The following is a 27,410-nucleotide window of genomic DNA, read 5'->3' on the forward strand; positions in this document are numbered from 1 at the left end:
AATGAGCACATAAAACACTTTTTTTTCCTTCTTTAGGCAAGCAGGCTTGAAAGGGACTCACAGCAAATTCAAATGACATCTCCTTCTGATAATTTAGAGGGATTTTTTCAGAAGCCCTCCATATAATGAGGAACTACTGAGATGGCTCTGTGTATTTTTGTGTGCTTCCATAGGGAAAAAAATTAGCACTTCAGGGCACAGCCTTCTGGCTTTTCAAGTGCGACCAAGCCAAGGAGGAAACAACTTCCAGGGGACTCCCACTTCCTTCCCCGTGTGAGCATCACTAACGAGTCGGGGAGGGGAACGATTTCCCCGGGCTCGCTGGAAGCCTTCAGATGGCTCAGCAGAAAGGCGCGTTTGCTGCCAGCTCCCTGCAGCGGCGATGCTAAGGGCTCGGCACCGAAGCCCAGCTGGCGCGCGCTGCTGGTTTCTCTGGTTTTACTGATCCTTGAATAAGCAGCACAGCTCTATCCGTGGGCACAGGGGGAATTTTGTGGCTGGCTTCCCAGGTCCGTGGCTGGCCATTGCCAACCTGGGGCAAGGCACGGGCCAGGCAAAACGGATGCAGCTCTGGGATAGTCAGCCCGGAGGCGGAAAGACAGAAGAAGCAGCTCTTTCGATGGTACCGTAGAGTAACCGGCAAGGAGAGCTGCCAACCTGGACCAGGCCCAGAAAGCAGCACTGTTAAACACAGTTTGATCAAACTGAAAGAGTTAATGGCTTTACGGTTACCTCCTCCCAGTTTGTACCAGAGCTGGTATAAAATCCCCCCTCCTGTCTGCTTTTGCATACATTTCCCAGCTGCAGAGGATGGCTGGATCCCGCTCCATGCTTCTTACTTTGAGCAATTGCTGCCAGCTACAGAATCTGCTTCTGATTTATTCTACACCAGGGAAACACTTCACAAAAGAAAGAAATGATACAGCTGCTAAGGGAGACACTTTTTTTTCTTCTTCTACTTGACCAAAAATAATATTGGGGGAAATTGTATCTTTTGCCCATGGATAAAATGAACAGGAACAACCACCAGCTGAAGCCTAAGTGATTTTTCGTATTTGCACGCGGCAGATCACAACTGGCTGACTCGCAGCATACAGATAAGAAAATCCAAGAGAGCCCGTGACCCTGACCAAGTAAGAGAAATTGGGCTTGGATGCACATGGCAGAAATATGTTTTCTCCCCCCGCTGCTTATGGGACACTCTTCCACGTGCCACACAGTTTTGCTATGTACGTGACAAATGTCTGCTCAAGCTGTAAGGACCATCATGGTGCACGCAGGTTTTGCCTGCATTAAAATGTTGCTTACGGGAGGCTGCAAGAAGGTGAGAGGAGGCTATTTTCCCTTATTTGAAGAGAAACAGGCAATCAACGACATCCAGTAAGAGGAGGCTACAAGAAGGTGAGAGGCGACTATTTTCCCTTATTTGAAGGGAAACAAGCAATCAATGACATCCAGTAAGAGGAGAGAGTCAAAGGAAAGCAAAATCCTTCTGTGCACAGAAATTAGATGAAGGGGACCAGAGAAGAAAAAGCTAATCTGGACAACAGAAACTGCAGCAGATCAAACAAGCAAGCATCACAAACCTTTAAAACTATTAAAAAATAAACATTTAATTAAAAACCCAATAGCGAAACAAGTAGGAAACGTTCTTCCCTCAGCCTCCCAGATGCAGACGATAGTAGATCCTAACTTGTTTATTCCGAGTTAGAGAGACCTGAAGGTCGAATTTAATTAAAACTCCGCTTGTCCCATGGTTGGCACCTGTTTTGCAGAATCAAACCAAATCAAATTCCCAACTAATATCGGGTGCATTTGGCTGGAGAACAAGCCAGATATCTCCAGGCAAATTCGGTGATCCCAACAGCGGGACCCAGATGTTCCCACGCTGGCGCAGAAATCAGTGAGAACAGGCAGGAATTGTGCAGGTCACGGCTTAGTCACGCAGAGATCACGATTTCACCGGGGGAATTTACAGCTACGGTAAATCTATCAAGTTACTCGGGTCATGCCCCAGGCAGGATTTTTCATCCCGCCACTTTGAGTTTTCAGGGACGTGGTCCCATGCCCTTCCTTCGGATGATTTTGGAGGCCGGACTGTGGCGAAAGGTGCCACCGCACACGCAGAGAGCTAGCGCTGCAATGAGCACCTGGGAGACGGCAAATTTTCAGCAGTTCTAAAGAAAATTAAGTTCCTTTCCTCTTAAAGAGATCCCGGGAAGCCATCAGCGCTCCGCCGCGCCTATTAACCATCTGTGCTGCTTCGTGTTAATGCCACAGCAAGCAGGCATCTATTTTTCATCAAATTGCCTGCATCGTATAATTGTTCTGTTGTTCTGCTCACTTGTACTTCCTTCTCCACTTGTTACCTCTGGTCTGACACTTAAAAAATCAGTCAGGAATTGCCTGTATTTGGTGATGGCAGTGTACGCAGCGACCTAGCACAACATGTGAAAGGCCTCTCACGGCTGCCTGAATACAAGTAAATACTAACACTGAAGGAAAAGCACTAAGTAACAGATTAATTTACATAGACATTTTATTAAAAATCAGGACACAGCTTCCCAGGAACAACATGGTACAGCGTCTTCCAAGCTTTTGCAATGTAACAGTCCTGATTAAATACAAATAGCTACGGAAACGGTGCGTGCATCTATTAAAGAAGGAGAACTGATCATCCAATTTCAGTTGTTTCAAATGCGGCTGGAGAAGGTAAAACGAGGCTGTAAAGGAGGCACATATAAATTATTTTGGTTGTTCTCTGTCATACGAGCTAGGATTTTTTTATCTTATCAGAAGTCTGTATGGCTTCGAGTCGAAGGGAAACGGAAGAACAAATTGTTAGGACTCAATGTTGCACGAAATATGCTTTGCCGGGTAAACAATTGGCACTTTCAAATCCTAAATCACAGGAAATAAGACAAAGAGTCTTTTTATTGTCTTATCACTGGCTTTATTTAAATGCTAAATAAAAAAACAACCAAACAAGAGGTATTACTAGTGTAACAGAACAAAACCAGACTTATTTAACCACCCTCTCCAGATGAGAAGATAAAGGATAGCAGGGCCTAGCTTACAAAAGCCTTTTTTTCCTATTCCCTCCCCAAAACCTACCTCCAGTCTGATCTACGAACAGTTTTAACTGCCTTGGAGTAACTTTTAGAGCATCAAGTACTATATCAGGTTCTGTCTGTGATTCAGCCAGCACTATGAAACACGGAAATGGAAGAAAAAAACTGCACTTAAAATATGGCTGCTTCTTGATTTTCGTATGGATATTTTCTGTGCCATGCTATAAAAAGAATTTAAAACAAAATAGATATACAAAAGCTATTGTGCTTAATTCAGCGGCATATGTACATATTAAAACTGGAACAATATAAAGACTAAAAAGGTAGTCTAGTAGAAAAGGCAATATATAACATTTAATATAAAAAGTGTTTCAAAAGTATAAAATTAGGAACTAATGCATAGAACAGAGTGTTTCCTTGACCCTGAAGCAACGTATTATTCATAGAAATGGTTATATTAGCAAATGTTTGCAGCGTAGATCGAGTTTACACCAGGTCCTGAAACAAAGCTGACAAAAAGCCCTTTATGTCGGTCTAACTGCTTTCGCTAGTATCAAAACCGACAAAGCAACCCAAAAAATCCACATTGCAGAGTCCTTTCTTGTACCAGCAAAACCGTATTTGGGGATCCCCTGGAGCAGGAAAAAGCTCATTGCCTGCAAAATTCGCTGGTTATGTTTGGAAGAGGATAGGCAAACAAGGAGAAATCCAGGATGTATTTCGGCAGCAGTTCTTTTATAAGCCTGCGCTGAGTATTGCATAGATAGTAATGTAGTGTCTCTGCCGTCACGGGCTTGTACCACGACTGTCTTTCTGGGAAGCGGATGAAAGAGGGCGACTGCACTTGCTCGAGCACATAGTTGGCGTCCGCGTTGAGCCTTTCGTACGAGCCGATGAAATCGTACCGCACCGCGCAGGGCTGGCACAGGTTGTAGATGGGCATCCAGTGCTCGTTCATGCGCTCGGCCTCCTCGTCCAGCAGGTACCGCAGAAACTCGGAGAAGGTCACGTCGTCGCCCGCGGACTGTCCCCCGCCCTTCCGGTACCGCCTCACTATCTCCACGCCGTACTTGAGCTGGTACTCCTTGATTTCTCCAAATTTATTCCGATAGGCCGACAGGAGCCTCTCCATGGGGTTTCGCACAAAGATGAACTTGTAGTAGTTCTTCAGGCGGTAGCTGATCTCGTCGGGCTTCATGTCGCCGAGGAAGACCAGGTCGCTCTTGTGGTCCATCTTGAGCTTGACGTCGACGCTCTCCAGGGCGCCGTCCAGGACCTTGAGGATGCGCTTCCAGTTGGAGCAGGCCACCTTGGGGACGTAGCAGTAGAGGAAGCGGTACTTGTCGCTGACCAGGAGGTGCTTGAGGACGGTCCTCCGCTGGCCGGGCGGCAGGTCCCAGACGCTGCGGGGCATGGCCCGCCGCCCGCACACGGCGCGGATGGTGCGGTTGCGCGTGTCCTGCAGCACCTGGTGCTCCAGGTCGCTGCTGCCGCCCGCCGCCCGCCGCCGCGGGGGCTCGCCGCCCGCCGCCGGGTGCAGCGGCGGCGGCCTCACCTCGGCCAGGATGCCCCTCTCGATCATGAGCAGCAGCCCGCTGGAGGCCACGATCACGGCGAACATCAGCATGGAGGGCAGCAGCACCGCCCCGCCGCCGCCGCCGCCGCCCCGCCGCCGCGGCCGGGCCCCCCCGGCGCCCCGCCGCCCCGCCGCTGCCGCCTCGCCGCCGCCGCCGCGGCCCGCCGCCGGGCACAGCGGCCGCGGCAGCATGGCCGCCGCCCGCGTCGCGGCTGCCGGCTCGGCGGGCAGCGGGAAGCGGGCGGGGCGGGGCCGGCAGTGACGGCGGCGGGCGGGGCCGCGGCCCGCCGGGGGCGGCCATTTCGCGGCGGCTCCGCCCCGCCGCCGCGCGGGGCCGGGCGCTGGCGGAGACGGGTTTACCTTCTGCCCCTCCGGCTCCGGGGAGGCGCGGCGGCTGTTTCGCCGCCTCCGGCTCGTCTGCGGCCGTCGCAACGCGCCGCAGGTGCCTACACGGATGTGTAACGCCCTCCTCTCTCCAGCGGCCACCCAACCCTACCCGAGGCCGACTTTTTAATGTATATTTTTATTAAAAAGACCCTCGGGGTTGGGGCGGTATGCGACGATTTAGGGGGAGCTGAGCCTCCGGGGTGAGCGTTGCTCGCGCGGCGGCTGCTGAGGCTCCAGCAGCGGCCTGGCGTTAGAGCCGGGCCATCCAAGGCTACGCCGCGCACTTGGCTGCTGTGCGGATGCGCGCGGCGACACCGTCTTTAATTACGCGGCTGTAGCCTGTGTTTCCGGCGATACGCCGTGGCGCGTGCGAGCGGGAGTGCTGCTCGGTTTGTGAGTGACCGTTCCACGCTGTGTTTGGCCCTTAGGTGCCAGGCCTCGCCACCGCACCGGGGCAGCTGCCGCCCTCCAAGCCTCGTCAGCTGAAGTCGCACCAAGCTCTCACCAGAGGCTCGTGGTTAGACCCAGGTAGGCAGCCCCCGAGCCAGCCGTAATGCTGAAGCTTCTCAATCTGTGCTCCTTGCTGGAGCACAGATCATTTTGTACTCACGGTGTGGCACGTGTTTTCCTTCGATGCGCTTCTAGCCCAAACCGCAGGGCCTGTGCTTCTAGGACTATCGCTGTCAAAAGCTTTTTTTAAGAGAAAACAGCTTCCACTTAGTTTTCTTTGATCAAAAGCCAAGAGCATTTTGTCCGCCAATGCAGACAAAGCATTTGCAGTGAAGTGTGAGAGCCTGCAGATAGATTATTTTATATTTTACGGTTTAATTGTGATGTAAATATAAGCTTCAGGAAGATGCTGGATAGTCTGCTACGCCAGCAGCAGCACGGCTGTAAATCTGCAGGATCTGTAGTGTTACCAGATTTGTGCTCTGCTTTCAGAGGGCAGATCCTAGGGGCTGATCTTCATCTCAACACCAGAGTAAGATGGAGTTATGCCAGTGTAGATAATCTCTGGCACTGAGATGAGACTCAGGCCTGCTTGGAAAGCCTGCATCTTAGAGAGAAAGACAGACTATAGTAAAGTCCTGCACAGGCACTAGTATTGTTTTCAAAGCAGCTAAGGGAAATTCTTGTTCTTATAAGGCACATTAGTCTGGCACCACTTTTCCTCCTTTGTTCCTGTCACTCCTAATATAGATGGGTCTAGAGTAGTTGTATATGATAACTGAGGTGTTCTGAATATGTATTCAAGACTGCTAGAAGTAGAAGGCAGCCCAAGATGTCTGTGGATTTATTTTTCTCCTAGGTATGCAAGGAAACTTTGATTTAAGGACTGCTCTTAATAGCACAGGTGTCTGATAGGATGCAAGGTCTCTATAGAAACAACACAGCCAAGCAGATACAAGGGGGAGGGGGCATTTTGTTCATTTGCAAGGCTAAATCCCATGTTAACTGAAAAAAACCCTAACTGTGTTTATACCAAGCCTGCCTAGTGCTCACTCTGGATGTTAATACATTTAATCTTCCAAACAGTTAAGCCTGGCAAGAATGTGCAAAAGTATCTTGGAATATACTTTACAATGATATCTATTTCTTCAAAAAATAGATGCATTCAGAACATAAAAGGTCGCTGAGAGAACCCAACTTTAGGCTACTGTGGTTTGCCTATAAACTTAGAGTACAAAGCACAAGTGATGGAGGTGTTTAGTTCTTTCTTACAGATACATATGGAGGATTTATAATTCACAGCACTTCTCAAAATGCTTACAGACCCCACCATTTACCTCTGTTACTTTATTCCAAGTAGCTAAAAGCCACCCCCACGCCCCTTACTTTGGCTTACTAAATATGAATTCTGGCTCTGCCAGAATTACAGGGCTCATGCAGAAGAGGCACATAGAAACCGAAGGTCTGGTGATGACAGCATCTGTGAGCATCTCACTGATGCTAATTAGAAACTGTAAGCTTGGGAATGAAGAAGCTTGCAGATGTGCTATTTCCTCTAACTGATCTGCTGTCTTCGTGGTGCTTGTGCATGATGGACTAACTTTGATGCTCATTTCTGTAATACAGCGAGGTATTTCTGCCATATTCATCATCCGGCTGCCTAGCCCAGACTAGTGCATAATGACTAGCCACAGCTAACTGATGCTATCGCTGAAGCTTGCTGGAGCGTGTAGAGCATTGTGTTAAGAAATTGCCTTCTACATGGTCTGAAATAAAATGTACTTATCTACTCAAATGTAAAATTTAGAAGTGTCTCTTCCTTTGCTTTTTCATGTTTAAAAAGACATCCGTGAAGCCATAAAAACCTATGTCCTCCTGTAACTTGGACAGCGCTTACAGTACACATTGCTGTTTGTCCCCCGTACCGGCAGCACGCACTTACAGCAATGCACAGAACAACCTTCTTGGTCCACCCCCACTGTGAGTGCCTGCGAAAACAGGCAGGCTTTGCCGCATGCCCAATAGATTAACCAAACCCAGCTGTCATTGCTATATACGGGTGAATCACAGCCTGCACTTAAACTGTGCCTTTCATCTGTAGGAACCCAAAAGTCCATATAGACGATGCGGAAGAGAGAGTCCCCAAGTCAGGATAACTTGTTTGCATCCCATGGCCATACGCAGCACCCTGGGACAAGGAAGAGCAGTGCAGCCATGCCCGTGGAGATAGTTTGCCAGATTTTGCTGCGATCCTCACCCACTCCTGGGGTGTAGCTGCAGCCTCTTTGCCACAACTGCCTTTGCCATAAGTGTGCAGTGTTGGCAAACCTGGATATCCCACAGCCAAGCACAACCAAGCTTCTCATTGCAATCCCCGGCAAGACAGTTACTGCCAGCTCAGTGAAGACCTCTCCCAACAGCGGGGGCAGAAAGCCTTAATGCATTACATTAAGCTGGGCTGCCAGCATCATTTATGCAGGGCAAACTCAGGTTTAAAAGCAGGCCATGCAATTGAGCCCTGGCTACCAGAAATGGTGGTCTAATAAGGAAAGCAGTACTTCTTAGGAGGGATGGAGAGAAAGACTAAGAGACACTCCCGTCCTTTCAGCTCAGAGCTAGGTTAGATGCTGATTGTCATCTCAAGCCCGGTCACATGCTGTACCGAGGCTCTGGTGGTCATCTGGATGAGGGCAGATATTTATTTCAATCTGAGAAACAGGAAAAGGAAGAATGCATGAGGCCTTCAAAAGCTCAGTAAGAGAAAGAAGGTTTCTTTAAAGTACAATCGCTTGAGCTGATGCCAACTTCCCACACAAGCAGAGCTCAGGGAATCTATGAGGCTCAGGGAATCTATGAGGACAGGGACCATCGACCCTCATAGGCACGTGGGACTTCTTCGACTGATCTGAGCAGTTCTAGATCAAGAAGTAAAACATGAAACCTTAGGAAGAAGAGATCTGATGTTGTGGCTGTGTGTCCAGAGATTATCCAGTAATTTAGTATAATAAAGCCTCTTAACTGTGTGGGTAAGCATGGTGAGCTGATCATGAGTTCTTATCTCTGGGCAAAAGTCTTTTTAAACAACTCAAACATGCTGGATGAATATGCTACATAATTCAGAGGAGATCATTATGATAGGCTAGGTCTATCTCCCTCATAATAAAACCCACTATTTTCAATGAAAACATGGTGCTGAAGGAGCTGCTTGTCTTGCAACTGCAGATTAATTGATACACAGCTGGCTGAACTTGCAAAGATCTTATGCTGAGCTTAATGCCATTTCTCTATTCAGGTGTGTGCATCTATGCAATTGCTTTTGAACTAAGCAATTTCAGACTTCTAGGTCTTATTCTGGAGAAGTTAGGGGCAAAATATAAAAGGGGAGATGGAGGACACATGGTGCTCCAGGCCTCCGGCCAAGGAGACCCACTGGTTTTGGCCACCCACCTACGTTATCAGAAGCTATAGCGGTTCCTCCCATCTTAGCTTTGCCCAGCTTTGCAACGCAGGGGTGGGATGTGGATGAGGAGAAGGAGGAGGGAGAAAGGGCAGGCATTCAGATCCCTGGGCATCGCACGGATAACGTGACGGAGGGCTCGCAGAGTGGCAGGAGGCCATCCCTGAATGGGCGAGAGCAGGAGTCCTCTGGGTGCTCCCAGCTTGGGGCAGCCCCCGGGGAGACCGGCCCGAGAAGGCAGCTCCAGGAAAGCTTGTGGGCCAGGCTGTGAAGGCTTCTGGGAGCCCGTGGGGAACGCAGAGGCTATATGTTATCCCTGGGGGCAACATGAGCTGTGGAGGAGCCCATGTGCCACACTTGTATCTCCTCCAGCTGGGTAGGAGGCCAGAGAAAGTTCATAAATATCACCTGGGCCAGTGCAATGGGGCCGGCAATTCGGTAACCACATCTCTATGAGTCAGAGCTTTGCTGGCACTGGCTCTTTGGCACTGGGTGCCAAGGAGTGCAGCTACTGGCAGCTGCTCCCAGCCTTGCTCGGAGGCTGGCAGCACCAGTGCAGACACTGATCAAGGCTTTGCATTTCTATGAGAAAACAATATTCAGTTGGAATCAGTAAAATTTCCCTTTAGTGTACTTCCTTCTCAATTCCCAGGTGTTTAGATCATTTCTGGTCCGCGGTGGTTGAGCTGGCCAGGCAAAGCAGGCATTTTAGCATCCATTTTCAATATGCACATTAAATCCAACAAGCCCATGTTGCAAGAGAGTCTCCAAGTCTCTCAACTCATTTGCGGTACATCTAGTGCTGTTTATGATAGGCAATTGCCTGAAGTTCACAAATGGCTCTGGCAGGGCGTAAGGAAGCTCCGAGTCCCACAGGATCCTCTCCGATGATCACCAACAGCATCGTTACTCCTTCTCCATCCAGCCTTGCACACTCAAATAGCACAGGGAGAGTTCAGGGTAGTCACAGCGATGTACGCAAATGGTAGCCGTAACCAACTTCTTGTTCACAGCAAATGAGTTTATTCCTGTTATTTAGCGTTTCCCCACTGAGAGGAACCATATGGTTTAATGTGGCCTAAAGGGCAAAGGCAGGGACACGGCAGTGCGAGAACCAATCCATACACATGGAAATTGCTGCAGGGTTTATGCTTCATTACCTTCTAAATAGTTGACTTAACTGGATTACAGATCCCATATAAATGTGCTAGATGAGGCATTATTTCCAGGAAAAAATAGTTTCAGAAGGGTTGACTGTCTCCTGAAAATACCTTGTTCGCGTTCATGCAAGTTTAGTGGCTGGTTAGCAATACTTCTTCTTCATTACATGTATTCCTCGCAAGCCTTGCCTGAGAGGCAGAGACATCTTTTAAGGAGGTGCAGGAGAACGCTGCATCTGATGATGCTTTTCTGAGTCTGACGCCTCCGAGGAGAACTTACATTCCTTAACAAAACAAAAGCAAACCCAAACATCAGGATGATAAGGAAGAGCAATGTCCTTCCTGGATGAAACAGCAAAATGGACGTAGTCAAAGCTCAGGTTCCTTTACTGTTTGCTGGGTGGCTGGCCAGCATCATCTCTCGGTGGCAATGACAAGACTTTTGGTACTCACTGCTTGAATTTGTTTGACTGATGTTTCTGCGACCCATTTAATTTCAGAGGCAGCTGAGCAAGGACTCAATCTGCTTCAGTGCCTTTAAAACCCGAAGCATCTCGTCTCTGGCACCAAACGTTATCATCACAACGCAAGAAAAATGGTGCGCGGAAAGGGACTGATCATTACCCATCTGACCTCAGCCCTGGTTTGATTCACAATATCTTTTCATGCATTCAGTAGCCATAAACAGCCCACAGACCGGCTGCGTTGCCCCGTGAAATTTGTTGGAGAGGTGATCGTAGATTGGCACCGAATGGGTGCTGGAAGACGAGGGACGATGGTCGTAAGTCGAAACAACAGAGATTCAGGCTGGAAATAAGGAGGAGCTTAACCTCGAGAGGACAGGCGAGCGGCAGAGCCTGTTGCCCAGAGTGCCCAGCAGAGATTGCAAAGAGATTCCCTCATCCAGCAAAGGAAATGCGGCCAGGAGGAAGGTGCCAACTGCTGGTAGCGCTATTCTGCTGGAGAGTTGGCCAAGAAGTAAGGAGAGGAGGCTGCCAAGTCCCCTTTTCAGTGCATCAGGGATCTGCAGTGCCTGCAGCAGGGCAGGACCGCAGGCTGCACCAGTGGTGGCAAATAGCACATGCTTTGCCTCTCAAATGCGTTTGTTTTTTTCTTCCCCCGTCCCAGGCTTCGGACATCAGGAAAAAAATGGTTGGATTTGGGCTTCAGCACAGGCTTGCTCAGCACGCCTGCTTTTCTGGGGCGAAAGCTGAAAAAAGTCACGTCCTTTACGCCAGACCTGGCTTGTCAGTGGGCTGCGGCATCACCGTTAGGTCCTGGGTTTGCTAGGAGGATGCACATTACTCTCCCAGAGGTTCAAACACAACAGGTCCCCTGGAAAGAGCTAGTGGACTAATGAGACCCCAAAGTGAGATGCTGTAAGCAAAACTTTTTAAGTCAACAAAAAAAACCGTACGGTGAACCTTATAACTTGGCACGTAGACAGCGTATTTGGAAAGCTGTGGCCGATGCTGCGTGCAGGCTGGCCCCGCTGCAGCGGGGGGCTTATTAAAAATGGCACAGAGCTATCGTCCGCCGTTTGAGCTTCAAGTCTGAACCTAAGTAGGGAGCCCCAAGCAGCTGCCTGGCAAACAGCTTCGCTATGGGACAATCCTGCGGAGGCCTGCTGCCTGCAACCCTCTCGTCTGGCCTGTGGTAGCCGTTGCTGGCCGTTCCCTTCCCAAAATCTGCCTCGCCAACCCCCAGCTCATCACTGGGGGTTTTGCTAGATATCCTATCGAAAACACCTTCCAGCAAGAGCTGTTGGTTTGTCCATTTTCTAATGCAAATATTGCAGCTCTCTTACCGCCATGGAGAGCACGAAGTGGTCACGGGGATGCCGGCCGCTTTCAGTATTGTTAAATTGATTTGCTTTCAGAAATTACTGGGTAGTCGAACGTCCTCAAATTCTAGCTTGTTTTTGCAGAACGCTCTGCAGAGGTTTATAGAGATATTAAAATTAAATATGAAGCCACAGAATAAACGGTGCTTCCATTCAGCCTGTCTTGTAAAGCCGGCTTAAATTGTCTCCTTTATTAAATATCCTTTCCTCTTAAGAATGGATGAACCGCTGTCACTAGGAGGTCTGATGGAAAAGCCACCTCATCTCTATAGCAGTAAGTTACACGAGTGCAACGCTCGCTTCCCTAGGAGTTCCTCGGCTTAATGCTCCCCATTACCTTGCCCTGTTTTAACATCATGGAGAAAATTAAGTAATTTTAGGCTGCCTTAGGGGATGGTCTAAGGTTTCCCAGAGACTGGAGCACCTGGTGAGCCCTGGCTGGCAGGGAGCCACGTTGTCCCACCTGGGTCCCCGTTGCGTGACCTCCTGGCAGACCACCCTTCCCTGGGCTGCGCGTGCTGTCCCCATCATTAGGGGAGCCGGGCACAGAGTCACCGTCTCCGCTCCCAGCGGCGCAGGCAGACGGATGTCCCAGGTAGGAGAAGCTCCAGCTCCGTATTAAAAGCTAAACCTAGTTTAAGCAGGTTTCAAGGGGGAAGCCAGCGTGGCAGCGCTATGAAAGCCCGTTTCAGGCAGCTGAGAACGCTTTCATGCCAGGCCAAATCCTCCTCCTGTATTGAGGGGGTGAGAAGGGCATGGGAGAAAAGGAAAGGCTCCCATATTTCAACCCCATAGAGGACACCAGGGCTGCAGGGGAGTCCCGTTTGAAGGAAAAGGTGAGCTGGGGTTCGCACTTGTCCTGAGCTGCTAATGCTGCGGGGGGAACATGCAATCACCTCCAGCTGTTGCTTCCTGGTCTGTCGGGCATGGAGATATCAGGAGAGGGTTAGCATCAGCTTTAGCTTTGCTGCATTCCAAAATAAAACATAAAACATGGAGTTTGTGCCAGCAGCTCTGGGACCTGACCATCCTGGAGCAGGCAGAGACAGGAATCAGCTCCATAGCTGATGACCAGCACTTGCAGAGTCCTCCCGGGAACCCCGGCCACAGCCAAGGCACCAAAGAAGAAAAAAATGTTTCCAAGTCACTTTTTCCCCCTCGCAGAGCTGAAATGGCATGGGATGGAGAAGTCCTGTTCGCCGTTCGTTCTTTGCAGGATCGATTTTCAAGGTTTGAGCCCGGCAGGAAGGTGCTGCAGAAGGGCCAAGGCAGAGCACGCTCAAGCACCAGGAGACCCTGGCCGCTCGCTCCGGGGACACGTGGGTGCCCCTTTTTCCCACAGGACGCCAGTGGCCCTGGGGCCTGATCCTGCTGGCTCCAGGACAGCAAGCCTCCTGCAGATACGTGTGCTGCTCCTCTGTCGCAGCTCATTTGTCAGCAGCTGCTTTAAAGGGACCGAGCTGGGAGAGTGACTGAGTGCTCTGTCACGTTAATATGACAGTCAGAATTGCTCCTGTCTCTTGGCTGGGATGAATTTTGCCACAATTACAGTCAATTCCAATTAGTGGCACAAAGCAGCAGTTAAATGTAACCAGGAGCTCCCAGCTCTTGCTCTGATGGGAAGACACTGTGGCAACCAGAAGAGGCCTCGAATGCTGCTTTGGGGTCACTTAGCTGCTAGTTGCAAGGAGGAAGAAAGGCAACGCCGAGCCCCATGGGGAAGCTACCGCAGAACTGCATGCTAGGAGCCCTGCTGGTGTCTTCCCGGGAAAAAGGACCTAGTCCAAAGTGAAGAAAAGCTTCAAGCCATGAAGCAAGTGGATGCACCAGCTTCCCTGAGGCTGCAGCAGTAACGTGAAAGCCTGAACTGTCCCATCCATCTCAAGGGATTTAATTCCCCAAGCATAAGGACACCCTTTTAAACATCTCCCACCCATTTGACATGCTTGTCCCAGCACCCAAACCTCATCCAAAGCCTCTGCAGGTGCCTATAGCCCTGACTGCTCCTTCCCGACACCCCAAGTGCCACCTTCTCCCAGCAATTTCCACAGGGCTGTTGTGCATTGCCATCTCCAGATGCAGCATGCTGAAAGTAAGAGGCCCTGGAGATCCGAACGTTTGCATTAATTACCGTTATAATTGGGTTCATCAAAAATAGCAGGGTTTCCTTCATTTAAGTGGCACCACTGTGACATCCTCAGCTTGCTGCAAAGCGATGCAGGATTCAGGCCCAGCCTGTCGCACTGCACGCCTGCACGCCCCAGGCTCAGGCGCTCACCAGGCTGTCCTGTACAAGGATGATCCCAGCACCAGCTGCATTGCAAGAGCAGGAAAAGTTTGTTTAATGCCAAATCCAGAAGAGCTGGATAGGCTCAGGGCAGCCTCCCTTGGGTAGCTGATTTCAACAGTAAATCCAATTTTCTTTGACGTTAATCCCAACTTTGCAGTCAACCACAGATTAGCCCATTGACAAGGGCTCACTACGCAAAAAAAGCTGGGATAGAGAAGGTTTTTCTGGGTTTGTCCTTTTTATCAAGTCCTAAGAGAGATCGGCACCACCTGGCAAAGCCCAGGAGCTGCCCAGAGGTGTAGGATACACACAGAGGGCAGCTTTGGGTGAAACTTCTGGCCTCCGAGTTACTGAAGCCCACGCTGCTACCCCTGAATCTCCACACACGCCTCTTGTTCCCATTAAATACAACTTAAACGTTTCTCCCCAAGCCGTAGAGGCAGGCGCTTTCCAAACCTGAAGCACTCAAGTAGGTTTACTTTGCAATGAAAAAGGTATGTGCAGGGCAGGGGGTGTAATAATAATAATAATAAATAATAATAATAAATAAAAAGGCAGCAAACTTTGGTTCTTTAGCAAAAAGTGGGGTCAGGAATATCACACCCACTGACCCCATACGAGCTCATCAATTTAAAAGTCGCTGAAAAAGTTCCTTACTCCCTTTGGGAAGGTGTTCACAGCCTAGTGCATGTCCTTATCAAGCAGGTTTCCTTTTTCAGCCTAAAACCTCTCATTTCGATCCACTTCTCCAGGTTTGTGCTTAACCCACCTGCGGGTTAAGGAGCAGTGCTGTTCAGGAAGACTCATTAAATGTGGTAGGTACAGAAAAGCGAGGGCAAAAGAGACCTAATCCCATGAAGCCAGGCTGGAAGCTGTTACAGCAGGGTAGGGGACGGCGATCCAAGGGGCTCGGGAGCTACAGCCGCGGCTCCGTGCACCGGATCGCCTTCAGGTCTGCCGGCAGCGCGTGCGGGGGAGAATCGCGCAGCCTCCCGCTCAAGGGCACCCGGGAGCAGAGGCAGCGATGCCGCTGCAGAAAACCCCATCCTGTTGTTGCACCGCTCCCCGGGTCGCCGAGACGGGCGGCAGGGATGCGAGGCGTAGTTTTAAGGCTGCGGTTACCGTGCCCAGCCCAGCTGCAGTCAACCACTCTGCTTCGACCCGCAACGCAGATGCTCAGCCCAGCCTCGGTGGGAAGGGCACCGAACCCTTTTGCGCTTTCCAGGGATGAGCAGCTTCCCAGCTCTTCCCACGCGTGGGGATTTTCCCCAGAAGCTGCTGCCCTTCACACATGGAGGCAGAGATCGCAGGGCTTCGGGGCGACAGGGGTGCAACGAGGCAAACCAGATTTTTTCCTCGCCCAAGGACAACTCCAAGTTGCTTTGGCAGTTGGATGCCCGCTGAGCTGAGGGGGGGCCGGCAGGCATGAGCACCGGGCCCCAGGAAGCCACAGGGAAGCCTTTCCTGGAAAGCATTCAGTTAACGCTGCAGAAAACAGATAAAGCCAGCGAAAGGCAGTTACCGAGAGCCAAGGGAGCAAGGCGGGATCGGAGGAGTTTCCAAATACCGCAGGAAGTTTTACAGAAGCTGTTTTATTGCTAAGAAAGGGAGGGATGCCCTGGCAGGGGCCCTTGGATGGCTACCTCCCTGCTTTCACTCAGCTCCTGCAAGACAGCTCTAGCTGAGCAGCTACCAAGATCTAAGCGGAGAAGAGCCACGTCGCTTCCCAGGACTGCTTCAGCAGTCCGGCGACTGCGCCCCATCACCCTGCAAAACGCTTTGCCCAAAGCGACGTTTCAGCAGGCTCCCCTCTAGCATTTCTGAAGCACAGGCCGACGCACCGAGATTTGCAGCACTGCCACAAACACCTTCCCCATCTTTAATGCTTTCAAATATTCCTACGAGGGCAGCTGCAGAGAGCAGACCGCAGGAAAACCAAAACAACCCCACTCCCCCCCAAAATGCATCCCCCAGTTGATACCCCTTCCATAGCTCCATCTGCAGTAGACAGCTCAACAGCAGGTCAGCTCCAGGCTGGGTCCCTTTCCTCCTGGGAAAACTTCTTCTCGCTCCCAAACCCTGCCGTCCGCGCTCCCATAGTGAAGCACTGGCGGTTCCCGCGCGACCAACCCCATCCTGCTTTCGCCCCGCCAGCCGCCTGTCCCCGCGTGGGCCTGGGTTGGGATTTCATGTCCGTTTCACGAGAGGAAGAGGAGAAAGCGCAAGGCTGACCTGTTTTCTAAATCAATACGGTTTTTCAAATTTATTTTTTTTTTTTAAGAATTACTTCTAATATATCTTTCTCACAGAAGGGGGGGGGTATAGGGAATGTTCTCATTCCATCTGTAAACACTGAAATACAGATCTGGGAAACCAGGGAAGAGACACAAAAAAAGTGCATTTTACAAAATTATCAACTAAAATATATTTTACATGTATTACGTTTCAATTTAAATTCTACTGACTGCATTTTCAGTTTCAAAAAATATTTCCATATCTAATAGATTAAAAAAGCATGAAATATTTTCATTATGGATAAGACATTTCGATTCATTTACATGCTGGCTGCCCAACAGCATAAGCAACCATGTGAATCTTGAACAACGTTTGTGGCCTGAAGCAGATTCTCACGCCAGAGAAGTCTGGATTTGGCCTCTCCAGACACGGGCCAAAGCCTGTTCCAGACCTGGGGCAAGGACAGTTTCTCTTCTACCTGGAGAGGAGTCAGGACAAAGGTGGAAGCTGGCAGGGAGAGGGGTCACGAGAAGGAATTTCAGCAAGTTACTGTGGTTTCCAAGGCAGGGCTTCAAACCCTTCCCTGACTATGCAGCAATGCTCGGGGTTGGACTGGCAGGTAGTCTTGAAACACGGTGTGTCTGGTGGCACCTTTGCTAGAGGAAGGTAGCTGCAAGCAGCTTGCCTGCTCCAGGCCAGATACCAAAGGAGGCCCTAACGAGTCAAGCATGTGCACTGAGGGGGTCCCCTGACCTTTCACGCCGTCACGGTGAACCACATCCCCCTGGCTGAGCTGGGCCACAAGCACCCCGCGCGATGGGCTGCAAGGGCAGGAGCGGCTCCGCTTCTCCAGCATCCTCCCTCACTGCTAAGGGGAAGAGCCGTTGAAGATATCCTTGCCCATCAGCATCAGCGGCCGCTTTCTCCGGCACCTCCTCGTCCCACCCTCCGGCACTTCCACCCGGCTGAGCCAGAGTCTCTAAAGCAATCCTGGCTCTGTGCCGATACTGCGCTGTTGCAGCTGCGGCCTGACCACATCGCTCCAAGAGACCACCAGCGTCCAAGCTAACTGTTATGGAGAAATCTGAGCAATTACTTCGACACTAACAGTATCTTGAGGTATAAATGAGATTAGATGTTTCACCCATGGATTCTTGCTCACGTACCTAGGATCACACCTCCTACAGCTGGGTGTTTTCCCCGGGGCCACACAGGCAAGAACAACAGGCTTTTCCATCATCCTCTGCAACACTGAGCAGGAATTGTCCACTGAGGCAGGGAGACGCGTGCCCTGCTGTCCTACTGTGGTGGGCATCAGATCTTTTCATCTCAAGTTTTCTTCTTCTAGACATGTTCCCCTCTTTGGTATGTAGAGCAAAACGCTGGAGAGCTCCTGTGTTAACCAACACAGGTTACACAATTTCCATTTAATGGGTTTGATGTTGTGGGGTTCTCTCCAGGCCAGGTAGGTATCAGAGCAAGCCGACAAGCCCTCCATTCCCGACGCGCCAGTCTCCGTGGTGAGTATAGGTAGTGCCACTTCCACTGACAGGACAACGTTAAAGCAGTATGAACACTTCTATCATTTAACGCTAGTTCAGAACCCCCCCCCTCCCCCCCCAAAACTGAAAATGCAGATCCCTAGTTTAAACGAGTGACTCCAGCCAGCAGTCAGCAGATATGAGGACCGATACAGTGCTGATTCACGTTCTTTGAATTAGTGCAATCTACAACCGGATCCCCAGCTTTGTGTGACTGATCCAGTGGACTCTGTTAGGCTGTCCTTTGGTTTGCTTTAGAATTAACTTGAACAGTTTGCGTTAAGATAAACTACAGTCTATCTAGGATCTATAGACATAAGGCAAGAGGCACAAATCCGTAGGAATCAGGTAGCATTTGTCAATGCAAACCTCTCCCTGGTCAGTTCCTTTCAGGAGCCACAAAGCCACTTTGGTGAGCTTGCTCGGATGCCAGGATGAGTTTGGGGCGGGGAGGCTGCAAGGCAGCGCTGAGACAGCACTGCTGATGGCTTCAGCAGTACGCCCAGGGCCAGGACAGTCACCTCGGGGCAGTTTACAAGTCTCCAGAAGAGCAGTGTTTGCCATTTCTCCCCCTGCCTCTAGCTTTCTCAAACACTGAAGACACCGAGGGGCAACAGGGGCTGTAAACAAAAAGTGAACTGAGAAGAGAGAATAAAACCCACTTCCACCACTATGCCCTCTAACAACTGCTGGAGAAAGAGCAACACTTGGAAGGGAAGACGAAGCCTGGTTTTCCCGCAGGGAGCCCACCTTGGGGACCCCCAGCTTTACAATGAGGCATGCCTGCTGGGGCAAGAGATCCTTTGGGGCTAGGTTAGGGCATCTGCAGCAGCCGCACAGCTCTCCGTAACACTGTGCTGCGAGGTAAAGCTTACGATCGTGTTGACTCTCTGCCTGCCTTTGAGCTGGAGGAGATCTCCAGGGCTGGCTGCAAAGCCCCAGTCCAGGGTGGTGAATCACAGAAAAGTTGCGAAGAAGCTGAGGGGAAGAGAAACACTAGGAGAAAAAGGGGCCACTTCTTCCCCCCGACGGAGCAAAACCTACTCAAGCATAACAGGAGGCCACTCCACATCCAGGTAGCTTCAAAGGGAACTGGTGTATTTTAGAGGAGCTCTCACTCACCAAGAATCCTCTGTCTTTTCTGCTGGGCAAAGATGACTATCCTGTGCTCTGCACCAAGGAACTGATCTCAGTCCTCACACTTCACATCAGGACATGAAAACCACAGAACTGTCACAGCTTGACTCATACCATGCACCAAAGCATCCCTCCTGCACCTTCTGACCTTTCCCACTGACGATGGCTCTGGATTCAGGTTACTGGCTTTTATCCCCTGCAAACCCCTCCCAATATATGCATCTCTAGATACATATATAGATATAGATTTACATATGCAAGTACCTATATCTATATACATATATTTATTTTATACGTATATATTTTCATTTATGCTTTTAATGAAGTGCTGTGCTTTGAACTGCTGCCTTCCTCCACAGGGATCTGCTCCTGCACACGCTTTTCAGTCCGAGGAAAGAGCGCTGGGCCCACCCGCTGGCAAGCAGCACAAGCTGTTGAGAGCGCACAGATGTCCCAGACCGTCACCCTGCCATCGGCTCTCCGGTGCCGCTCATCCTCACTGTGGTGCGGCTGAAGAGTTGTGCTACTGTGGGTTCTTCAAGATGCGCCCGTGTCTGAAGTCGTAGACGTGACGACAGAGGAAAACCAGCTCAGGGTCAGTGTCCTCGGGCACCTTGCGGTGCAGAGGTGTGGAGTACTCCTCCGAGGGAGGAACCATAATGGTTTTCCTGCCTGGGATCCCTTCGACTCGACGCTTTGCCAAGGCACAAAATCTGCAATGCAATTACATGAGAAAAGTTGTCATCAACTCATTTAATCTCTTACCGCACAGCTTTCACTATTCATGTCCGTATGTCTCGCAGGAAACTATCACAACAGCTATCCAAGGATACGAAGGGTAGGGGAAGGGAAAAGGGGAAGAGCATGGAAGAGAATTAACCTTTGCTCAAGAGGAAAATGTAAAGTAACTGTTGCTTTTTATCCCACTCTGACCTATGGGCAGTAGCACAAAGGTTTATTTCTGTGCTGGCAGATTCCATATGTTGTACAGTATGAAAGATTACTGCAATTAATCCATCTTGTTTTTACTACCTTGGCCTTGTTTTGGTTAATTAGCCCCAGCAAAAGCTTATACACCAGGCCATCGTTCAGACGGACGCGCCGGTGACTGGGTATGGCAGGGTCACACGCTCCATTTCCAGTCAACAGTTTCACAGCAGTTAGATGAATGCTTGCAAGAGTGAGATGCTCTGTGCTGACATTTTCCATTTACGAGTCAAGTAGCTGTTACAGGAGAACATGCACAACCTTCTACAACATTTCAGAGCAATCCACACTTCCCCGAGTAACCGATAAAGCCATTCACTCTGAGAGAAAGCATCTGTTCGGCCGAGCTGCATTCCAGCTTTTTGCCTTGTGGGCATCCCCGATGGCAGGTATCCCAAACATTTCAACAACAGCCGGAAGAGCACAAAACTGAGGTCAGGTGCAGAACAAGCCAGGCCACCCAAAGAGGGGAGATACCAAGGTGCTCTGAGCTCCAAGCTGGTAGGTACACTGCAGTGACAGCAAGAACAGCCTGCTAAAGCCTCCAGAGAAGTTTCTGCCTTTTGTATTTCCCACAACTCTGGCTAGACAGCAGCAACAACTGCTGTCCAGGTACCTGTTCACCAGGTAGCCACTGCAACTTGGGGTGCGCAGGTGTTACACTCGCAACCAAAGGCTTCTATGACAGCCTTGGTTTGCAGCAGCTGTGTTCCTTCAGCAAGCTGAACCCAAAACCCCAATCTTCTCCCCAGCCTGGACCAAAGCAATGCAACTGAAGGGTCAAACCCAGCAATTTTCCCACCAAGACAGCATCAGGATACAGGCCCCTCAGTGTGGAATATTTTTAGAGTTAAAGCCACTTTTTTTGTGCACAGGATGTATGCATTAGCCATTAATATACACAATCCTCAAGAGGCTCTTTCCACCCTCATCTGAACATGTGCCAGACAGCACCACCACCAAGGATGCGAGGCTCTTGCTGGTGAGGCAAGACTCTCATTTAACCAAGCTTAAGTTCAAAATCACTTATCCACATCAACCGAGCAAGCACCAAGAGAAAGCTAAATCCAAACATACGACAGTCAATCCAACAGTCAGTCTTCCTACCCTAACATATAACGGATTAAGCAGGCTGTTTGAATGAGACCTTATAGCTCATCCTAGCTTCACGTCTGAGGTGCCTCTGAAGGCAGCACACCTTACAGGGGTGATCCTGGAAGAATTTGGGCCAAAGTCAGTTTTCAAACAAGCTCCTGAAACAACCGCTAACAAAAGCTGCCATCCTTTTTGTGACCACTCAGACCAGTCCAGCTCCACACCAAACAGCGGGTACACACAGATCCCTTACAGATACATCTTTCCAACACCAACCGTCCTGTCCGCACCCCAGGCTAGAAAAGCCAGTCGCACTGTGGCAAGTCAAGTAGCTTGGCCTTTGGTCAGGGATAAACTTGTCGGGTGCCGAGCTGTTGAGCCGTTCACATGCACCAGGTAGGAGCAGCAACAGGATATCAACAGCTTCATGATGTCAACCGCACTAGCACTTACAGGATTAATAAACCAGAGCAAGGAAAAAAAAAAAAATCCCTCTTCTAGTTGGCTAGCTGCTTCCAGCCAGGCATCTCAAGCCATGTTAAAAGCCCTTTTGCAGGAGTCTGTGGGTACAGCTGAGGTTTTGTGGCCATGTAATTTTGCAGCCTACATTGGTAAATCCTTTTGAAAAGCTGACCAAGGACAAAAGCTGCCTTTGAAAGTCGTCAGTAGAGCTAGCTTGACTGGCCCACAACTCCTAAATCACTTAGAGCTCCTTCCAAGCTTCTGAGCACCTTTCTCTCCTTGTCAGACTTCCACGGAAAGAGTTCAGGCTGCCTTCAGGGAACATCTGCCCCAAGGGAGACCTCACCCACAACAGCCTGCCAACAACTACTCTAAAGGACTGAGTTGTTGGAAAGGAAGTGAGCTGTCTGAATCCAAAGCTTACCTTGTTTTTAGAGTTTTCAAAAAGGGAGCAAAATTCGGCTTAAAAATAGTTTAGAAAATAGTTTGTTTTTAGAAATCTAAACAGTGGAGCCCTGGGTGAGGAGCAGAAGGACGAAGGAAAGAGCAGTGGGGCTTAATAAATCTTCCTGAAATAAGACTACAAAGTCAACATCAAGGATCCAGCAAAGCCAAAGAGGTCATTTTGCATTTTAACAAGTGTCCATTCAATCCCAGTTTTCATTCTGCCACAGACACCTATCCATCCAAGGATGGCAGCTGTGATTATGGATGGCCTGAGGTTTTTCCTCGCCAAGATTTAATTCAATCACAAGAGTTTAATTGTAGATGCTTTAGCCACTACTCTGCATAATGCTGCTGCCAAAACATCCAAACCTGCACACACGTATACCAGCATCTAGTAGCAATACTGACAGCAGCACATCAGCAGGCGTTTTAGCTAGCTACGGCACACGTGTTCCATAATGAATGGATGCACAGGATGACTTCCAGCCTTGCTCAATTTTTATGTTACTACTTATTTAGCTCCAGCATTACAGGTCCTCCAGTGGTGTCCACATGCTGCGGTACCAATGGCATGCACTCACAGACATTTATAAGCCCCTTAAAGCACCTATAAAACACAGAGCAAGGAGATATTTAATAGAACTTGAGTGCAAGAAGCACTCCTGGATTACAGTACCAAACTGAGTAAGTGTAATCCAACCGACTCCAAGTGGACCCAAAGCCTGAAGGTCACGTAGGGTTCTGCTGGATGATGGCTGGTAACGGAAAGAGTGACAAAAGCTGGAGACAGACAGGTCTGGGGAACAGCAGCAAGTTAAGAGCACCACCTACCTGCAGTACTCTGCAAAGGTCAGCACGTAGCACTTCTCCTCTATGCAGGCAACACTGTTTTCATCCTGATGCCGGGACGCAAAGATCTCATTCTGCAAGAGAAGGTAGAGAGAGGTCACCCAGGTGGCCAGGAGCTGCTCGGCAGGCAGGGCCAGCTTGGCTTCTTCTCCCACAGTCTCAGAGCGGAGGCTATCAAAGCATGCTCGCGGCAGATGCTCTTTAAAGCTGGTTTCACATATCCTAAACACCTTCCAGGTGTGGGTCACGACTTATTTACAGCGTGCAGCATGATTTTGCCCATCAACGCAGAGGCAAAACATTAGGAGCTCTCCCATCATTTAACAACCCCTCAACACCCTTTGCGAGGCCAGGTGTCACAAGCAGTGCTAGCATTTCAAAAGCACTTCAACAGCAAGGCCACTGCCAGCTACACCACTCTGCCTCCTCTTTCCTTCTGGGGGTGACAGACAGCTTGTGGCCTTCTTCCCTGAGAAGTACCCGAGACTACTTTTCTGAATGCTGTGCTAGGAAAAAAAAAAGCAGCATTTTGAAAACACTATTCCAATACTTGGGAATAACAATGTGACAGACGAGAGGAGAAGGCAGAGTTCATCAGCACAGGCCTTGCAGAGGCCCAGGAAACCAAGCAAGAGGAAAACCCCAGCAAGAGGGGCTTTTGCTCTAGCACATCCTAAAATCTGACTTTGCAAACAGACAGACTCCATGCGCAAAGAGCCTTCAGACTGCATCCAGAAAATCCAGTGAGCAATACTCCCGCAGGCAGGAGGTGGGAGCTCTCTCCGCCCACACATTTCTCCAAGCTCCTAAGGACATTCTTCATTCATTTCCCCTTCCCTGCGCTGCTAACCCTTCCAATTCATCTGTACAGCTAAGCAATAGAAATGGAGTTTGAATAGCACTTTGCTATCTTTACTGCTAGCCTCCGATACACTGTCGAAGTCTTTCTAATCCATTTCTGTCTCAAAGATACAGGAACCCCTTTTCTTCCAAATCTTTCCCCATCCCAGTTCAATTAAAAAAAGGTTATTTTAGCAATGAAAGTGGCAATAGCCTTTTCTTCCAGGGTAATTTAGGCAACTTGGCTCTGCTGCAGGCAGGAGTGGTTAGATATGGAGCAATCCAGATGGAGCCAATTTAAAGAATTTCAGGCCTAGCTACAGCAACAAAGAAGATCTCTGCAAATAAAGATGCTCTGCACAAGTCTAAAAGCATTACCTGCAGGCTTTGCTCCTACTTACAGCCCCAAGGAAGCAGGCGAGAAGACTCAGAAAGCAGGGTTACAGTTTGGGGACAGGCTTAATCACAGAAACTGAAAACACCACACCTCGATTCTGTGCGTTAGAGGTTTTGGTCTACTCCTTAAATCAAGATTATCTGAGTCATCTTTGGCAAGCCCATCCCAGCTACTCAGTCTTGCATTTGAAGTGTTGTGTAATTAAGCAGGTGTGCAAAAACCTGGCTTAACTTCTCCTAGCCAAACCTCTGGCTCTTTCTACACTAAAATGCAACTGGTTACAGTCATGCATCATTTATGGACACAGAAAACTATACAAGGTACCGCATTTTGTTTTAGAAACTAATCTGTGCCCTGCAAGTCCGGCAGGTACAATTCATGAGCTGTTTTCCAGTCCTACTCTTCTTTTAAAAAATTAACAAAAGGCACCAAGGACTTCTGGTGGATTGAAAACAGCAGCAAATTCTCTGCTCCTTGTTTAAAAACAGCTTGTTCTGTCACCCAACACAAGCCCAAGCAAAGCAGAGCAAGGCGTGAAGGCATAATGATTCACACATTTTTTTCCTTTTAAAAAGTGAACTCTATTATACTGGCACAACATCCTCAGTCAGCTTCTAATTCTCATCACAAATCTAGATGTAGGGAGAAGGATGCATCCACATTTCTGCACCAAACACACACATTTCTGCAGTTTAAGTAGCAGATTCAGGGTTTTTTTATGATTAAAAAAAAAAAAGGCAGTATGAGACATATCTGCTCCAACATCCTACATGATACAGATTGCAAAAATTCCTGGCTGAAATTCTGCATTGAGCTCAGCATTTCTAGATGAATTGGGATACCTTTTCTTTTTTTTTTTTTTTTTTTTGGAAAGGCATCTGATCTGGTTTCTATATAAATTCATTCTCCCTTGCTTCCAAGGCAGAAGTCAAAGCAACTTTTCACTTGATGCTCAGACTTTTCTCAGAGGGCAAAAGGTGAAACATTAAGACTTAACACAAAGGTGGCCACAGGAAAGATGGAGCCAATTCTTTCATAGCCCAGAGTTTCTGCACAGGACAACAAATTTGGGGAAAGCACATATACAGGACACTGACACATCTGGCAACAGCTGCACAGCGGCCCAGAGACAGCTCCACTTTACTCCAATCAGATCTTTGGGCCCCCTGAGCTTGAGAGGCCATGCAGGAACGTAGGGGGATAGGCATACTAATCCCCTCTTCTCGCAAGAAAATACACACATCAGGAATTGGGCCAAGAGCTCCCTCACCTCCAGCTTAGCATTTGGATGGCTCACCTGGTGCATACTGGGATTGCGGCCTCCCTGAGTGTGCTCCGGTCTGTAATACCACAGGAGGCTCATCATCAGCTCCCCTGCAAGAAGATTTGTTGAAATATATCAAGACTTTAGTTTCCCCTTAGTGTTTTCCCCTTAGCATTCAGCTTCCTCCTTCTGCTTCAGCCCTTTCATTTCCGTAGCTCTCATGTAAAGGCAGCTGTGTCATGACAGTATCTGATGCTGAACTAGGTTTCGTCACGTTACTATTCCATTGTACCTTCACCCCCCACTACGTAAGCTACGTCCTCCCAAAGAGGTCAGTTCTGAACAGAAAAAACAAAAAAAAACCCCAAACATTGCCATATGGGAGAGTATCCATTCCAGCTCGCAGCTGGAAAAGACACTCATCTAAAGATTAGTACTTGCAGCACTAACTTGCAGACCAACACCAGAGTTGCCGCCATTGGGTGACGTGACCAAGGTTGGCCTCACCACACAACAGTCACTTGTTTGGGCACAAGATGCTAGTCAGACGTGGGACCTTAATACCAAACCACGCTACTTCAGCCACCATCTCTAGTCAAGTACCATCAAGAACTTCTGCAGAGAAGCCAGTGTGCCACACCACCTCCCAGCCCAGATGCAGAACACTTGAGTAAACAGTGGCTCCCAAGGTATTTGCTGCAGTGAAATAATAAGATCATTGCTAAGACATGCAGTTGGCAGATATTATGTGCTTTCACAACCAGGAAGGTTTTGATTACCAGTTCCAGGTTAGTGATTAAAGAGCATTTCAGTTCTTGGAACAACCTTACTGTAAAGCCTCTTCCCCTTCATCACCCAATCCGTCAGCGGTGAAGTATCCTAACAAGCTTGCAGCTCTGCCGAGATCCGTCGCTTCCTTATTTCCAGCTTGCCCTCATTTGTCAAGCACAGAGGCAAAACATACTCTTTTGACATAGTACCTGTTTTGGGGTCTTCCCACAATGCCGATATCTTCGCAACATATGGCATAGATTTCTTCCGGGGTCCTGATTTCAAGAGGACTGTATCTCGTACCCGGATAATTTCCCCATCTCTCTCCACAGCCTGATAGCTCTTGCGGACAGCTGGCTCGGGCTCATTCTATAGCATTGGCACAATAAAATAAAATAAAGTTAAATAAAAGAAACACCACAAGTGAACAGGCAAAAAGTTAGTTTATTGTTTGCTAGCCTAATCCAAGACTCCTTTTCTCCTGCTGGAAATTAAAAACTAAAACTACCAAGGCTAAGTGCTTCCACCCTAAGAGAGCTTTGAGAGAAGTCATACAGCCTAAGACCACTCATGGCAACTCTGTTCCCAGGGAGTCAGTTCGTAAAAGCAAAGGTCAGGCCAAACTGTTTTCCTATGAATGCCCTACCTATATTAAAAAAAAAAAAAAAAAAAAAGTAAAGGAAGTTCACCTGGGAATAACAGCCAAATGCCTGCAGGTCATACACAGCCATCATTTTCAAAAAAGCAAGAGAAAACAACTGTTTTGCCCAATACTGCTGGAAGGAAGGATCAGCTCACCCAGCTTGAGAGCAGGTCTCTCAAGAACACCTACTTCTAAAATTAATACCCTTACTTCAAACTAAACCAAAAACGGTCGTTCCCTCTATTTTGCAGGCAGAAAGTCTGCCTTCGGAGGAAGAAAAAACAAAAACAAAACACAACACACACACACACACACCACAGTTTTATCAGCCTACTTCTAGGTCTGCATCTCCTCCACATTCAAAGGGGCTGAAAACTATGCATATTTTGAAGCTATAGGCTTCTTTGATAAGAAAACAAAAAAAAGCAAGAAATATTCACATGAACAGGGCAGGCAGTGCCAGTGGGGCTGTGGAATAAAGCCTTCTGTAACGAGACCACTAATGTTT

The 27,410-nt window shown here is 49.0% G+C and overlaps 2 protein-coding genes across 2 annotated transcripts in view; both read right to left on the reverse strand.

Annotated features, from left to right (window-relative positions):
* Positions 1-2,521: 2,521 nt before the first annotated feature.
* CHST14 (carbohydrate sulfotransferase 14) lies at positions 2,522-4,907 on the reverse strand. Its single transcript, XM_026115526.2, has one exon. The coding sequence runs from the start codon at positions 4,837-4,839 to the stop codon at positions 3,721-3,723; it is 1,119 nt and encodes a 372-aa protein (XP_025971311.2). The 5' UTR covers positions 4,840-4,907; the 3' UTR covers positions 2,522-3,720.
* Positions 4,908-16,482: 11,575 nt separating this feature from the next.
* Positions 16,483-27,410, reverse strand: part of BAHD1 (bromo adjacent homology domain containing 1) — a 37,816-nt gene continuing 26,888 nt past the window's right edge. Inside the window, exons 4-7 of the mRNA XM_064513323.1 lie at positions 26,469-26,628; positions 25,522-25,598; positions 22,970-23,061; positions 16,483-19,860 (exon numbers count right to left, since the gene is read on the reverse strand). Of these exons, the coding sequence (XP_064369393.1) occupies positions 19,671-19,860; positions 22,970-23,061; positions 25,522-25,598; positions 26,469-26,628 (519 nt within the window). The 3' untranslated portion in view covers positions 16,483-19,670. The remainder of the gene's footprint in view (positions 19,861-22,969; positions 23,062-25,521; positions 25,599-26,468; positions 26,629-27,410) is intronic.

This window comes from Dromaius novaehollandiae, chromosome 5, assembly GCF_036370855.1.
Source record: "Dromaius novaehollandiae isolate bDroNov1 chromosome 5, bDroNov1.hap1, whole genome shotgun sequence".
Taxonomy (NCBI): Eukaryota; Metazoa; Chordata; class Aves; order Casuariiformes; family Dromaiidae; genus Dromaius; species Dromaius novaehollandiae.